Below are 16,752 nucleotides of genomic sequence, written 5' to 3'. Positions count from 1 at the left end.
CTTCTGTTCTGCCACGCCTCTGACTACGGAGCATCCCAAAGGCCAAATTCGACGAGAAACGCGTTCTGCGAAAAGCCCGGGTAAGGTTCGCGCGTGCGCAGAAGTAGTTGGAGGAAATCAGTGGTTGGGATACGGAGAAAAGCCTGGTTGCCTTGGTGATAACGGATAACCGACTATACTCTGTGTCCCTGAGCAAGGTGCTTTGGTCCTTGGTTTGAGTACTGATGTTTGACTTATATGGTGACCCTCAAGATTTACAGATTTGCTGAGGGTCTGGAATACAGAGGTGGAAGGCACCTTTTTAGAGGAAAGGTATACTTCCTTTCCGTGACGCATCCCTTCCACAAAAAGATAAAAACGTACAAACGCTCAGTCAACTAAAGAACTCCCGGGCCTCCCCCACCTTAACTACAGGATCGTGGATCTGCCCGCCCCGCTCTCCCGAAGCTATTCGGGCAGTGTCCGGACTGCTCGGAGGGGGCTAGAATCCGGCGTCAGCCCCTTCACCCCCAATGTCGCCCGGCCTGACGCACGCGTGCTGACAGGGGAGGGGAAACGGGGAAGCTTCTGCACAAAGCTCGCCGTCTGGGCACCGGGGAGGAGATGTCCTGCCAGGGTCCAGTGTCCGACTGGACGGAGTGCAGCTCTTCCGCAGAGCCGCCTGCAGTGGCCAGGAACGAGGGTGGCAGCGGCGGGTGAGGCTGCGGGACCCGGAGGGGTTAGGGAGGACGGCGACCAGCTCCGCCGGGTCGTGATCCCCGTGTAGAGGAGGGGATGGGAGCTGGCTGCTCCGATGGACTGGACCCCAGTGCACTGAAGTGAGAGGAAGGGAGAACCTTTGTTGTGGCCAGGATGGGAAATATGGAAACAGACTCACAGTTTAGAAGGGCTTCTGAGGGAAGCTTAGGGGAGGGTTGGTGCAATGACTGACTGACTAAACGCTGTTGACTGCGACAGTCGCCTGGGTGCCTCTTTCTGCCCTTAGGGGGCGCTGCGAAATCTGCTGGAAATTTTGCGGTTTGACCACAGTACTTCCACAAAAAGGGGTCGAGGGAGGGAGGTGGGACGGGGGTCGGGGACCACAGGAAAGGAGGGCTTCCAAGTCAGTAAATCATTTCCCTGTGTGTGATATTAGCCACCTTTTCCTCAAATTGGGATTCATAATCGCCAATGAGACAGATGACTGTGAATGTTAGAGGTACCTTGATTTTGACATTTTCTTCACTCAGAAGTTCCTTTCTTCATAAATCCATTTCATTTTGAGCAGGTTTTTACTATTATTTCCTGGATTGCTGAAGTCACTGCTGGAGGCAGTACCTCGTCATCCCTTTCAACAGTTAGCCCTCAAAGTGAAAACAGCCCGGTGTTGCTTTCCAGCCCACAGTCATGACTCCTGCTGCACCCATGACCACTTTAAAAAAATATATATAGATTTGGTGGATTTGCAACTTCTAAAGATGGAACGAGGTCTTGTGTTTCTTTTTTTGTTCATCACAGTGCTCGGCAAAGTTCTGAATCCTAGTATATCAAGGGATCAATGATCTCTTGGTCATTAAATAAATTGCGGGAAAAGGAAACCGAGAGTGTTTTGTCTTAATTTGAGAAAAGAAAAAAATGAGCTTGTACAAAATTAGAAACATTCTAGACCAATTTATCAGTTCCAGTACACCTTAAATTACATACAACAAATAACATTTCCTTATTAAAATTAAAGGAAGAGAGTATCATGGATAGTACAAGAAGCCCAAACTATTTTATTGAGCTCAATGTAGAAATTAGATTAGGCGACTATAAAGTAAGGCCAAAACTGGCTTAAAGTAAGTCCTTTGTAGTATGGAAAAAAACTCAGATAACCTACTTTGAAAAAGCCTAGAGTCATTAAGATATAACCAGAATTATAGGAGAAAATTTGAAAGACATTATGTTTGACTGAGACATGAAAAGTAAAAAGCACATGCAATACTGTCGTTTTTTCACTTAAAATACTTTCTTCGATGCTTATAAAGCTGTCAATTGTTAATATATTCTTTACATTCTTTTTTTTAAAAAACAGATCAGCTGAACATTCTTATTACCAGAGTTCCAAAGGTACTGGTGAGTAGAACATATAAAGCAGATAATACCTATATAATATGGCTCAGAGAAGCCAATTTTGCTATAACTACTCATACAGTGGAGTTTTTAAAATAGTCTTTATTAGCATCCTTGGTAAACTCAGTCTTTAAGATTTTCAAAGAACAAGCCAGCAGGTTCTTTGTCTCCTGTTAAGATATCTCACATCAAAAGAGTACTTCAAAATAGCAATGAATCTGAAAAGAACTGTGTTTATAACTGATATATAAACCTGGGGTTTATACACAGATTGAAGGAAAAAGTTCTAAACTGTACAACTTCAAAGAACATAAAATATTTCTCAGTGCTGCTATTTTTTTCTCAGTTGAAATAAAGGACAGAGCTGCTGGAGGTAAATGGTTAAGACAGGCCTCCAAAGACCTCTCACTAATTTTTTGCAGGGGAACAATTTCAATCAAGTGATGTATAAACCTGAATTCACTTTGCTTTTCCTTGGAAAATGTATAGTCCTTACTGTTACCTAGGAAAAATACACATATCTGTATGTGTATACATACATACTACTATTTTTATACATATAAAAAAAATAGATATGTGTATATACATTACGTGGTTGTTTTAGAATGGAATTGCCGAGTCGTGTGGCAATTCTGCTTGACTTTTTGAGGAACCACCACATTGATTCTGCAGCAACTGCACCATTTTATATTCCCACCAGCAAAGGGCAGGGGTCCAGTTTCTCCACATCCTAGCTAACACTTGCTTTCCAGTTTTTTGAGGGGTTTTTTGATGATAGTCATCCTTATGGGTATAAAGTGATGTCTCATTGTGATTTTGATTTGTATTTCCCTAATGATTAGTGATAGTGAGCATCTTTTCATGTGTTTATTAACCATTTGTTTATCTTTGGAGACATCCAAAGTCTATTCAAGTCCTTTGGCATTTTCAATTGGGTTGTTTGTTGCATTTAACTATTACTTTTAAATGTTTAATTTTCTATAAAGAAATGCTATCAACCTTTTGAGGAACTAAATTTTAATCCAGGATATAATACACACCTTAGAAATATTGATTAACAGGGACACACAAAAAAGATATTCTTAAACAATTATCCCACATTTATGATATGAAAAACTTTTAAAATGTTGAACTGGTGTTCATTTTATTATTACGTACTCCAAATTATGTTTTAAGGAACATAATAACAATTTCTGGATATTTTTTGTTAGTCCTTCAGTGTGCAAATATAACTCTTAAGGAGGGGTTGTATAGGGAGGAGAGCAAGAGTTATTTTATTTTTTTAATTGAAGTATAGTTGATTTACAATGTTGTATTAGGTGTACAGCATAGTGATTCAGTTATACATATATATATTCTTTTCCATATTCTTTTTCATTATAGGTTATTACAAGCTATTGAATATAGTTCCCTGTGCTAAACAGACCTTATTGTTTATCTATTTTATGTATAGTAGTTTGTATCTCTAATTCCAAACTCCTAATTTCTTTCTCCCTCTCTTTCCCGTTTAATAACCATAAGTTTGTTTTCTATGTCTGTGAGTCTGTTTCTGTTTTGTATATAAGTTCATTTGTGTCATTTTTTCAGATTCCACAGATAAGTGATATACTTGTCTTTCTCTGTCTGACTTAACTTCACTCAGTATGATAAGAGTTATTTCTTGATTAAATTTTGCCAGATATTGTTTTTCCCTAAACTGTTACTGAAGTTTCTCAATGTATCTGAAACTAAAAACTACTTCCTATTCTTCTGGGAATATGTCTCAACTTTAATTTTTATTAAAAGACTATTATTTTCATCTACCCACATCAGTATTTAAAATAATGAAATAACTGAAGTTTTGTAAAAATAAGTTTTAGTTAACGTCTGAAAAGCTCTTCGTTTTAACACTGCCTCATTAAAGGGGTAAAATGTGTGTTATTCTATCAAGTCTAATACAGAATAAAATTTTAAAACTACATACTGAAGTCAAATGAATGATAAAACATTTTTGAAACTCTTTAAAACACAAATACCTCATGTATGTTCCTGTTTAGTATGGTCTGATATAATAAACCAAAAAAGTAAGTTTCTATCAACGGTTTGCATTGCAGCTGTGTTCAAAATAATAAAGTCCATATGTAATTATATATATATAGTAAATATTTATAAATGTCTTAGATTTTTGTGTGTTCTGAAAACAAATGGCATATCATAAAAATCTCTTCAGATTTAACAGTCTGACTCATACCACTACTCCAGGATAATCACTGAAACATGTAGACCTTAATAGAGCTTAATTATTTGTTAAACTGGTCTTTGCTTGTGAAATTCACATAATTCCTTCCCTACAGATAGAATCAAAGATGAACACAAAGTGAACTCACATGTAGTCAAGCTGCAAGAGTTATGGAAAACTCCTCAAATTCAAACAGTTCACATCCCTAAATCAATGACTGAGGAGTCATTTCTAAAGGTATGCTAACTAAATGCTAATACTTTATTTAAATACCAATAGTCTTTGTATTCAGAACTGAACTTTGTATTGAAGATAAGCTACTTAGAGGGTAAGGCACTGCAGAAGACAAGGTACACCCAGCATGTCTAGGAATTCATGAATATCTGCTAGGTAAACTCATTAATGAATTCAAGGGTTTTATCTTTTTAGATTCCCTATCATAAGAGTTCTTTCAGGGCTTTATGATACTTCAAATCTGACATACCTTTACTCAAGAAGCTTAATGCCCCAAAACACAAAGATGCTTGAGGAAAGTTCCACTCTAGAGATGGAAACCCAGCCTCATAAAGATTTTGCTCAGGGACTGTAAAATTAGAAGCAAGTAAAGAAAATGGCTATATTTTATAACTGTTGACCAGCATTACCCATTAAAAATCACAGCTGCCAGAAGCAGCTTCTCAGGAGCAATGCAAAGTAGGGTTACTATAGATTTGTACAAAATGGTAAATTTTTCTGACCAAAATTTTGAATTTTCTCTGAATTTATTACCTATTCAGTTCCGTAAATCTTGTGTGTGTATATACACATGGATGTATAATGGAATCTCGCATTTTAGGTGAGCGTCAATTTCTAAAATCACCAAGTCCTGTGAAAATCTTAGTCAAAATTACTTGTATCAGAGACCAACAGACTCTCTCTCAATCTGTCCAACACAAGACACTTAGTTGTTCTTCTGGTGCTAGAAAAGACTGTTGTTTTAGTTAAGACTAAGTAGAGTAATTGGGTTGCTTCTAGGTACCACTCATGAGGTACCACCACAAACATCATATTCAGAAGGCAAGATGTCCACACTCACTGAGAGGCACGGGAGAACTAAGGCTTTTGACAGAACAGCAGATTCACACTTTCCTTATTCTTCTAGTGCAGTGGTTCTCAAACCTTAGTGGGGATATGAATCACTTGAGTGGAGATGGCAAGCAGTCACTTGTACTATTGAAATTGTCATTTCTTTCTCTCGCCAAATTAACACAGCTGAATTTCCCTAAGTAAAATGTACAGATGGTAAACTCTCCTTTCAGGTACAGATTATTGCCAGCTTCTGTTGTAGAATGCAGCCTATAACTCTTGTTCTGTCTTACAGCATCCCGACCTCACCATAGGCCAGAAGCGTTACCTGTGCAGCATTGCTAAGATCTATAATGCAAATTATCTGAGGACGTTAATGAAGAGGCAGTATATGCATGTGATCCAGCGCAGCTCACAAAAGCCAGGCAAGTGCAGCTCCAGGCAGTTTTTCACCAGTTGTCACGAGAAACAAGAGGGTCTTCTAACAGAGGTGATTTGTATGACAGGTGTCCTAACTCATCACAGGAGCCACCTCAGCTCTCGTCACTCAGAGAAACAGCATTTCCCTTGCACTACTTGGCGACATCAACTGGAGAGAGAGGGCTCAGGGCCTTCTAACACCACAGCTGCATCTGCACCTGAGATGAACCTACCGCATTCCCTTTGGCGACCAGTGAGAAACAGACAAGGGTCTGTTTCCTATTGTTTAAGAGAAAAATGTACCCCTAACTTTATATGAAGGGTAGCTAAAGGATACATGTGTTCTCTAATTTGTTCACTTTGTTAAATTCAGAATAGGTTGGACAAAAAGCACAAAAAGGTGCTATCTTATGGTCTCTACCGAGCAGACTGGGATATGCTACTGCTTTTAGAATTTTGTGGAACTGTAAAAATTTCAATAAGCTAGAGACATGGAAGACTGCCCTTTACAATGATTCCCACTCAAATTCAAAATAATACAAACAATTCCAAAAGGAGAAGCATATGGTTGCTTCTGCACAGAAGAATACTATGAACAAAAAAGGAAAAAAAGAGATTAAGAATAATCAACCTGCACTACAATTGTAGCTTTGCATTTCAGTGTTAATAAGCCTCAGGAGAATTCAGGGGCCAAAAGGGTCTCTTTGGTGATGCAGGCAGCTTAATAAAAAGAATTTTTATGGTCTTCCACATGCATTAGGCAGCTGTTCACTTTGCTGGTTCCAATTAAGATTCTTATCTTTCTTACAGTTTAAAAACTGGATATGCATCTAAAACAAGATGTAAGTCACTGAAGATTTTTAAAAAACCAGGCAGACTGTTAATGCAATCAGGTAAATGTGGAATTTTAAAAGTATGCATCTTTAAAGATGTTATGCTTATGTAAAATGACTATAACTCAATTAAAAAATGTTAAAAAAAGTTATGCTTAAAAATATTAAACCCAATATAGTTCCATTTCTATTACAGAATACATTTTTTAAAATTTAGAATGTAATTTGCTTATATTGCTCCAAACAAAACTAAATATGAAATCAATTTCTGCTTTCACTTAAAAGCAGACAGTGCTCAAGGAAGTAAGATTCAAGAAGGTATTTCTAATTCTAAATATATTTATAATATCAAGGCCAGAGTCTTAACAGAGAATGAAATTTGTCAGAATCCAGGGCCACAAATATGATTTTCAATCTATAGCACTTTTAATGATAGTGCCATTTTTGAATGGACAACTTATTTTGTATGGCATAAAATAGTTTACAAAGGGCTATATACCATTTTGTTTAATGTTCAACAACCAGTGGAAGCAAGCCAACCAAGTGATATTATCAACATTTTACAGAGCAACTTGGATATGTCCAGACTTGGGAAGGATCAGCATAAAGGATCCTTCTGCAAGTAAGGAATAGCACAAAATGAAAAAGGCAAAACAGGAAGATGAAATTCTCACAAATATCCCTCAGAATTGATGAAGTGGAAAAGGATTAAGTGGAAGTTAAACAATTTCCTAGTATTACCACAGTGAGTAGGGAAGTGCGTAGCAAGCAGGCAAGTTAGGCCTTCTGAACTCATATCCCATTGCTGTGTGACAGCATCACCCAGTTCTGCTGTAAATACAATACCATGTCCATCCAAGAAATGAGGGAAATGGCAGGAGAAGGTAAGTCTGGTTCTTTAAAGAACAGCTGGAGGAAACCCCAGGAAGAGGAAAATTCCCTGTAGTCCCCAAGAGAAAAGAAATGAGAAGGAACTTAAGGAAAATGGAGAATGCTGAAGCTGTAACTTCCACCGAAAGATTTTGAAGAGCAGTGGGAAAACAGGCTTTAGTAATAGAGAATTGCTATACAACTTGCCCAAAATATGGCATTGGGCATTGGAAGGCGAAGTAATTAAATTTTGAAAATTGCAGGCAATTTGTTTTTGCTAAAGGCTTATTAATAAGATAGGTCATTTTGAAGGTTGTTCTTATATGCAAATCTCAATTTTCAGGATGAAATACAACTTTATTTCCAAAACATATTATAACCTCTTATTTTTCCTCCAGTTTCTACAAGTGATTCTGAATCTTACATGAATGAAGAAAAAAAGGAAGAAGATTTACTAAATAAGTACATGCAATCAATGTCAATTGAAGAACAGGGAGAACATCTGATGTTAACTTGACAATCCTGTCTTGTGTATTGATGTGCCGAAGTGGGGGAGAAGGGGTTGTGAATTGTCTTCACTATACATTTAGGATAATACTGTTATTCACCTTTAAGTCATTAAGTAATTTTGGTTTGTTCAGAAACTTTTACAACAGTGTAATTGGTGTGATGTCATTCCATCTACCAATGATACCTGTGTAATAAAATTTACGTGAAATATATTTCTAGCTAGGTAACAATTAAAATTTTTCTCATCACCTAAAATGTAATTATGTTTCTTTATATCTGATAAATACATTGTATAATTCTTTCTCTGTTTACACTAAGTCCTAAAATAGCAACATTAGAATATCCTACAAGTATTTTCTTGTTCAGGCTTAGGAAAACTCTGAAACACCCCAATATAGAATAGAATTTGATAGCGATAACACCCTGGCTTGCAGAGAAAGTGCTTAATAATATTTGCTGCTTAGATACAACTTAAGAATGGAAATAGCAGTTTGCCCTATTTTGTGAAAATTGCCACGCAAACACTTGGATTCTCAAACTAGATTAAGTTGGGAGTAGTGGTGCTAATGAAAGGATTCTTCACATTACATATTCACTCGTGTGCTTCCCTCCTGAACATTAGTGTTTTTAAATTTTATTTTAAAAATTTATTTTATTTTGAGGTATAGTTGATGTAAAATATTATACAGGTTTCAGGCTTATTTTATGCATAACAGTACCTCCTAATCCCTAGCCCAGTTGTGCCCCTTCCCCTTCCCTTTTACCACAGGTAACTACTAGTTTGTTTGTTCTCAGTATCTGTTTCTTGTTATATTCACTGTTTTTTAGATTCCACATAAGTGATATCAGACTTATTTCACTTAGCGTAATACCCTCCAAGTCCATCTATGCTGTTGCAAATGGCAAAATTTCATTCTTTTTTGTGCTGAAGCAGTATTCAGTTGTATATATACACCACATCTTCCTTATCCAGTCATCTGCTGATGGATACTTAGGTTGCTTCCACGTCTTGGCAACTGTAAATAGTGCTACTATGAAAAGGGGCACATATTTTTTTTTGAATTAAACATCAGTGTAATAAAATTTTAAAAATTTTTGTTAAAACTTAAAATAGCATTTAAAAGTAATAGTCTGAAGAACTGCTGATGATTTAATATGTGAATATGGTATATTATTTAGAAAATAAAACCTGAGTCCAAAATTATGACCCAGAATGTTGTAACAAGGGAGAGAGCTCTGAAAGTTCACCTCATCTACCTCAACACTATAGTACTTGTCTGCAGCTTCATTTGGCCTCTCATTTTCACGATTTTTAAAAATTAGAACACAGCTTATCAAGAAAGTATAAATGAAAGGTAACTGTTTATTACTGGAGAAGAGAAAAAAGTATACAAGAAAGTCTAGATTCTTTCTCCTCATGCACTACTTTTGTAATAAAGTTCCAAATATCAACTATGAAGATATTTACAAGGATAAATTTTTCTTAACATGTGACCATTTACTGCGTGGTGGACATTTTTTCATAGAAACCATATACTTAAACTAAATATAATCTTATAGTTTACAAGAAGCTTAGAACATTGTATTAACAGAAGATGATATTATATTTTACTGCAAAATATTATAAAAGTGATACAACTTGGTGGCTCTTAAATGTTTAATTACTTGATTTAAACAGGGGAATGAAAAAAAAACAAAAAAACAACCCAACAGAAAAAATCATCAAGACAGGCCTGGCTTTAAGATTTTTTGTATTCGATTCGTTCTACTTTCACATCATCTCCAATTAGCTGATACACATAAGTCACAACTGTAGAAGCCTGGATATCCATCAACACAAATGAAGGAATAATGTTTCTGGAAGAAAATATAAATAATGTCAGTGTTTTGTACTAAAAAAGCAGTAACACTAAAAATCTTAATTTGGGACGACAATTCAAATTCAAGGAGGGATCTGGTTGTTAGACATATTAAAAAGAAAAATCACCATAAAAAACTGAATTTTATGAAATGTCACATGTGCAATTATTAACTTTATAAAATTCCAGAATTCCCAAACTCCATACTACTCACGTTTCCAAGGCATTATATGCTCCAGTGGCAGAACCTGGGTTAATGTAGAATTTATTTTCATGCTCAAATGCTTCAAATTTGTGTGTGTGTCCAGAGATAAGAATGTCCACGTCAAACTGCCTCTGCAACAGGGCTAAGCTGGCCATATCTCCCCATGGAATAACTTGATGTCCATGGATCAAACCAATTTTGAACTGCCCGACAGTCACAACTTTCTGTTCTGGATAATTCAGATTCTAAAATATGAAACAGACACAAGAAAAAATATTTTAGAGATACTGATGTTTAAAAAACAATCAAAAATATTCAGTCTCATTGGGTGTTTTGATACAGTGCTCCACAACCAACGCATTTATTAAATGTTTGCTTTCTTCTCAGTCTCTAAGGCTGCAACTGTGCTCAAAACATAACTTCAGGTAAACTGGAATTTATCAGGCAATTGCTTTACTGTGTTTATTTTTATAGGATGTGTGTTCTTTTGGGCTTGCTGTAGAGAAAAATTATTCCAAATCTGTGTTTCCTCTATCTAAGAATACTAAGAACATGACCTGTAAGCTAGGATGTGTTCAAATTATATTCCAGGCTTTAACAGTTATACAGACAGCTTAAAATAATAATGATAGTTGACACTTACATAGCATCTGGTATGAGCCAGGCACCATTCTAAGGGGATTTATAAATATCAACCTATTTAACACTTAGAAACAATCCTAAAAGGTAGGTTCTATTATGACTTCCATTTTATGGATGAGGAAACTGAGGCACAGAGAGGTTAAATAACTTGCCTAAGGTCACACGTTATTAGGAGTTTGAGCCAAGATCCAAATCCTGATCGTACGGCTCCAGGGTTTGTAAATTTAGCAACTCAGAAGTGAAAACTTTTAATTCTTGCTACTGAAACTTATCTTTAGCATATTATAAACAGAAACACAAATATATTTTTAACAAACCAAAACTATATTCTAAAATACTGACAACATGTTTACCCCTTCCCTTCTCATCCTCCTACCCTGTCTTTCATCTTCATGCCACCTCTAGTTTATCCAAACTTAACACTAAAAAAAACAAAACAAAACACAGTGCCATTCATTCTGGCATAAAGGAACCCCACTGTCCACTAAAAGAGCACCAATGAAGTTAAATAATTCCTGGAAAGTTTATATTCCCAGAAATACAAAATAAAATTTTCATATTTAAATCAGATTTATTATGTTAAATCATACAATGTTATTAGCACTGACAGTGTCTTAAAAATCATCTATTCCAATCACATTTACATAGTAGGGAACCAAGGTCAGAAAGAGAATGTAATTTGCCTAACATCTCATCATTAATTAATGGGCAAAGTTGGAACTCCAGAACTCCTAACTTATTTTTTCTTTAAAGTTAGGTTTACTGAGATATAATTTACATACAGTAAAATTACCCTTTTTAATTGTACAATTCAAGGAGTTTTGACAAATGCACACAACTGTGTAAGCACTGGCACAAGCAAGATATAGAACAGTTCAATCAGCTCCTCCAAACTCCTTCACGCCTCTTTATAGTTAACCCTTGAGACAGGGAGCCATGGCAGGGTTTTCAGTAGAGAAGTGACGTGATCTCACTTCACCTGAAAAAGATCACACTGGTTTCTACTTGGAGAACGAACTGTGGAGGGAGCAAGGGTAGAATCAGGAAGCTGGAACAGAGTAAGGTGATAGGCTTGGAACAGGGTAGCAGAGGTGGTGGTGGTGAAGTTCGCAACAAAAACTTTATAAACTAAATGATAGTACAAATACAGTGACAAAACCACTTTTAGTCTGAATCAATTAAGCTAGAAGTATTTAATATGTTTATTAAGTAATCTAAAATCAGTGATTTTCAAACAGTAAGGGAGGGTATGTATAATTTTATAGTGGAAAATTAAAAAAATAGATCTTAACAGTTGAGCTCTGGTCTAAAAAATAAACCTTAATATATATATAAAAGAATCAAGAAAAGGAAATATCTGTGAAGGGAAATGAAAGTACATCACCTCATCGAAGTCTCCTCTCACAATATGAACATCACCCGCCAGAGTCTTGAGATAATCATAACTCTCTTTAGTGCAAAGGTTTCCAGTGCAGAGGATGTGCTGAATCTTTCCTGGCACCAGCAATTTTTTGAATTTAGCCGGCAAACTATTGCACCGGTGTGGGATGTGCAGGTCTCCTAATACCAACACCAACTTTAAAGTGTCAAGGTGAGAAAAGATGTAATGTTAAACAGGATGTCAAAACAAGATATTCCTTTCCCATTTACTTCCTTTTTAAATTAAACTAACCAGAGATTTCAGGACACCAAAGAGAAGTTATTCATACAGTTCCTATCATGACCATTTAAACACACATATGATTCTAAATCAATCTTAAGTTTATTTTGGTCATAAACAGGTGTACATACACTATACAGGTAATCATTTTACCAAGAATAAAATCAAGCTTTCTAAAGCAATTCATTTAGAGACTTATAAATTATGCTGAATAAAAAAACTGAAAAATGAAAAATATACTAGTAGGCCCTATGGAATGATATGGTAATTCATATTTCTGTAGTTGTAATGCAAAACTTCATATACTAATTCCAGGAACGTTAATAAAAATAACTTAAAATTATAACGACAGAGGAAAAAAGTTAACTCTATAAATTACTAGATTGACAACTATTTGGAGGAACAGTAGCCAAATTTACAATACTTGTTACTTAAAATATTAACTATACATTACAGAAAAATAAGTCTTGTTTCAAAGAGTTTCAATAGGGCAAATCTGTGCTTCTGAACTATATATAATCTTTATATTCTCTTTCCTTCATCATTAGAAATCCTCACTGTCAATATTTTTATTGTCCAGATTAAATTGCCTGTGTACTCTTAGTTTAGTTCCCAAACTTAGAGTAACATTTTCACAATCTTCCACATGCACCAGTTTTAAAAAGAGAGAGAGAGAAAGATCAGCCAAATAAGTGATGAATTCAGTAGGAGGTGGTTTAGAGCTGGAACATAGTCTCAAATGACAAAAACAAATTTTGTTTTATTTTTTGACACACAAAAAATTTGCATTTAAGTATAAAATAAAAAACCTCAATCCTGCAAATTTTTAATTTTAAAATTTCCAGATTTGATATATATACATCAATTAACAGAATACTGTTCAAAAGGTCATTTAAAAATAGCACCTGTCCTCCAAAGGACAAACAGAATCAATTTCTCCATGTTGATTAATATAAGCACCTTCATTCTATGACAGGATGTTTTCCACACAGACAACCCATCCATAAATGCACATGCCCTTTAACTTGGTCTAAATAAGGTGTTACTATTCCAAATAAAACATTAAGTATCTAAAACAGGATAAAACAGATAACAGTTTGGCCACCATAGATTTTATAAACTGAAATTAATCAAAATCAAAATGTGTAAAATAATTCAAATTATTCTAAAATAAGCTTCACTCATCTTGCCACAAATACCAAAATGATTACAAAGGAAAGAAAACGTTATCAGGATATAAAGTAACTAAAGTAACACAATGTTACAAATTAAATTAGTGCATTTTAAAAGAAATTATTAAATAAGCTTTAAAGAGTAGTTTCAACAAGTGTTTGCTCAATGACTTATATTAATTATTTCAATCGAGATCTTAGTGGACAAAACATGTGTAAAATTAAACACCACATAGTTTCCACCCTCATTGGTAAACAATACAAAAGTACCTGGAGATAGAACAATCTTCATCTTTAGAGGGGAATCCCTTCAGATATAGATTGAAGTACATAGTTAATGTGGGAAGCTGGCATTTGAGAAAAAGGTAAAAATAGATTTCTATATTAAAAAAAAAAAAAACACCTCAAACTCATAAAAGGGTATAACAAGCTGAAAATATTTGGGACTAATAATGAATGAGCTGTTCAAACCAATGTGGTGGAAAGAACATTAGTAAGGCATGGTACTTTATAATGACTGATGACCTAAAGTCTATAATGTACTGTGGATTATGCACAAGTGTGCCCAGACTATTAGCAGTCTAAAGATATAACTATGAATGACCACACAGAAATTATTTCAAATTAGTATCCTTACTAGGACTCTGGTTTCCTGCAGGTGATGAAATTATAGGGGAAATAGTGTCACATAACAAATGTCATACTTTGAGCAGTGTCTTTGCCCAAATTACACACTTTGACAGTTCAGGTTAGACACAGAGTCTTTTAAGACAGCAAAAGATCCTGGAAATGGCAGTCTTGTTAAATTCAAATAAAAACCCAACCTAATCAAAGCATAGGAATTTGGTTACTTCCTACTTGATAGACCATAAAAGGGTGAAATCCCAGTAATCAGCCACCCAATCACCATTGTTAGTAGGAGCTAAGAGAAGAAACTTACTCTGTGCCCAGCCTTAGTGGAATGAAGAAGTTGATTGCAGACAGGGGAGTGAAAAAAAAAAAAGGGTGAAACATGACCAATGTTAAAAGAAAGCAACGAAAAGAAACAAAATCAAAAAAAGAACAAAAACTCATATCGAATATGCAAACAATTGTTAATGATTTCTGAGTGTTATGAAAGAAAATGTTAAAAATCAGCTTTGCTCAAAACAATAACAAAAGAACCATTTGCTGTACTATTAAACACAACACACACACACTTCAAAAAATTTTTGCCCTGTCAATTTTTTCTACTTTTCCTAATCTTATTCTCCACATTGACTGCCATCCCTTCTGTTTCCTGTTCTATTCAGAATTTTATAAAACAATTTGGAAAATTCATCAGCAATAGCTTAAATGAAAGCTAACATTTTCTGGATTCTTTAGGCCTATTATTTCTCAAGTATATTGATTTTGATTCTTCTATGGTCAAAATTCTAGTAGCTGGAAAGTCATGCTGCAGCTAGGTCATTATCTTCTACATAAGATGTAATAACACAGCACTATGACATTATCAAATGATGAAATCACTAACTAAAGATGATAAAAGCAGACACATTCCTCCAGCTAAAAATGGACTTTCCCCACACTTGAATTTGACCATAAACTCTGGATACTACTGAGTGATGAACATTTCTAGTCTCCATTCCTTTTAGTAAAATGTTTTTAATCATAAAAGAATGGACTAATGCTAATTTTTGCCCAGTTTTTTCTATTTCACATGGAAAGTGACGTTCCAGTACAACTACCCTAAAAAGGTGTTTACCTCTCAAAAAAACTTCAGAAACATGACTATGGAAATGTCAGGTGATTTCATCTTTTCGCAGGATAAGTGTCTGAAAATTATTGTAAACTGGATTACTCTAAACGAGTTCAGAATCAAAAATGGGACTAAAGCCATTAACATATACAAAGAAGCTAAAGCATGTAACATGAATCTTCGGCTGTCACGTCTGCAAGTCACCTTAAAGGCTATGCTTGTCATAATATCCTGCTAGTTTTAAAAATGCAAAAATTCATCATCAGAGAGAGAAGTCCCTTTTCATCAACACAAATACCAAGGTCATCCACAGCTCCTTTTGAAATCGTTCTTAACTTTTAGGGAGCCGAGGGCACCTATGAAAAGCTGACTAAAACTATGAGCCTTCTCCAGTAGCAGCTCCCAAATTTTTATGTAGGAAAGTCTTAGGGGAAGCGACCTAATTGGGGTCAGGGGGTGATGGGCCAGCCTTGGACGAGGCTGGGTCAATCTAATGAACGAGTGAGGTAAAGCTCTCCAAACTACCCCTTGGCGCCAACAATGGCCCTTTAACGAATAAAACGAACATACTCGCAAAATTCTCCAAACAATTTCAAGGAGTTCTAAAACCATTAAGGAATCGTACTTTAAATGGTCGCAGCATCCGGAGGAAACAAGAAGTTCCCGAAATTCTACGAGCCAAATCCAGTCCTCTGGGAGCACACCGCCACATTTCAATGGCAGCTGCACGTTATTTCAGGGGCGAAGGGGATAGTTTTTATCCTCTCTCCCTAGATGGCAAACTAAAATGGGACAAGAGATTCTCCTCGCTTCTTCCCGTTTTGCATCCAGAAACTAGCTTTCGCCACATGGGAGTGGCAACTGGTACACGCCAACCAGCGGGAGGTGCTTTTTGCGGGAAAGGAACAGGGAAACGTCTGGAAACGGCGAGGAACCCGTGCCCTTTTCTTGGGAACGCTCGAGGTACAGGCCCCAAAGCCTTTCCCGGTTCGGGTATATGGGTCTCGTGACAGAAGGAATAACTAAGACGGGCCCTTTCTCCCCTCAGACGTCCTCTGGTCCCTGGGGCGGGGGTGCGAGGCCAGGGCTGGACGCACCCAGAGGTGGCCGCTCTCTTTCCTTCCCTGCCTTTCCCCAGGCCCGGGCCCGAGCCGCGCCCGCCACCGCCTCCAAGATCGCCCAAGCCCTCGCCCAGAGACTCCCAGTGGTTCCTAACGACGCATCACCCCAGCCGAGAGCAGGCCTCGGCCGCCGCATTTGCCGTTCCTCACCATTCTGTCACTGGGCTCCGCTCAGTCACCACAACCACCGCCGCCCTCTCTTCCTCAGACTCCTCGGCGACCCGCCCACTAGCTCACAGCCAATGAAAAAAGAGGTTGACAAGAGACCGCCCTACGGAGGCCGCCGCAGGCCCTTCCCCGCCGTAAAGCGAAGTTACTCTTTGGAAAATAGCCGGCAGGGTTGGGGGA

General features: G+C 36.6%; 2 protein-coding genes across 2 annotated transcripts; one reads left to right on the top strand and one right to left on the bottom strand.

The window, feature by feature from the left end:
• The first annotated feature begins 6 nt into the window (after window positions 1-6).
• On the top strand, window positions 7-8,252 carry FAM216A (family with sequence similarity 216 member A). The gene is made up of 7 exons (XM_010995868.3): window positions 7-695; window positions 2,054-2,094; window positions 4,425-4,546; window positions 5,670-5,799; window positions 5,881-6,064; window positions 6,605-6,687; window positions 7,896-8,252. The coding sequence occupies exons 1-7, from the start codon at window positions 604-606 to the stop codon at window positions 8,012-8,014; spliced, it is 771 nt and encodes a 256-aa protein (XP_010994170.1). The 5' UTR covers window positions 7-603; the 3' UTR covers window positions 8,015-8,252.
• Window positions 8,253-9,352: 1,100 nt separating this feature from the next.
• VPS29 (VPS29 retromer complex component) lies at window positions 9,353-16,633 on the bottom strand. The gene is made up of 4 exons (XM_010995867.3): window positions 16,555-16,633; window positions 12,098-12,289; window positions 10,081-10,316; window positions 9,353-9,864 (listed from the first exon to the last, which is right to left on the bottom strand). The coding sequence occupies exons 1-4, from the start codon at window positions 16,555-16,557 to the stop codon at window positions 9,747-9,749; spliced, it is 549 nt and encodes a 182-aa protein (XP_010994169.1). The 5' UTR covers window positions 16,558-16,633; the 3' UTR covers window positions 9,353-9,746.
• Between the last annotated feature and the right edge of the window lie 119 nt (window positions 16,634-16,752).

The sequence above is a fragment of the Camelus dromedarius genome, chromosome 31 (assembly GCF_036321535.1).
Source record: "Camelus dromedarius isolate mCamDro1 chromosome 31, mCamDro1.pat, whole genome shotgun sequence".
Lineage (NCBI taxonomy): Eukaryota > Metazoa > Chordata > Mammalia > Artiodactyla > Camelidae > Camelus > Camelus dromedarius.
Note: the sequence above shows the minus strand (reverse complement) of the source record. Positions and strands in the feature narration are given on the sequence as shown.

Bases quoted from the DNA above. Each gene is read 5' to 3' on its own strand.
- FAM216A (XM_010995868.3), top strand. From the start codon at position 604: ATGTCCTGCCAGGGTCCAGTGTCCGACTGGACGGAGTGCAGCTCTTCC. The intron at 2,095-4,424 runs GTGAGTAGAACA...CCTTCCCTACAG, and splicing joins CCAGAGTTCCAAAGGTACTG to ATAGAATCAAAGATGAACAC. The intron at 5,800-5,880 runs GCAAGTGCAGCT...TTTGTATGACAG, and splicing joins GCGCAGCTCACAAAAGCCAG to GTGTCCTAACTCATCACAGG.
- VPS29 (XM_010995867.3), bottom strand. The intron at 10,317-12,097 runs GTGATGTACTTT...TTCATATTTTAG, and splicing joins TGAGAGGAGACTTCGATGAG to AATCTGAATTATCCAGAACA. The intron at 9,865-10,080 runs GTGAGTAGTATG...ATTTTCTTCCAG, and splicing joins GCATATAATGCCTTGGAAAC to AAACATTATTCCTTCATTTG.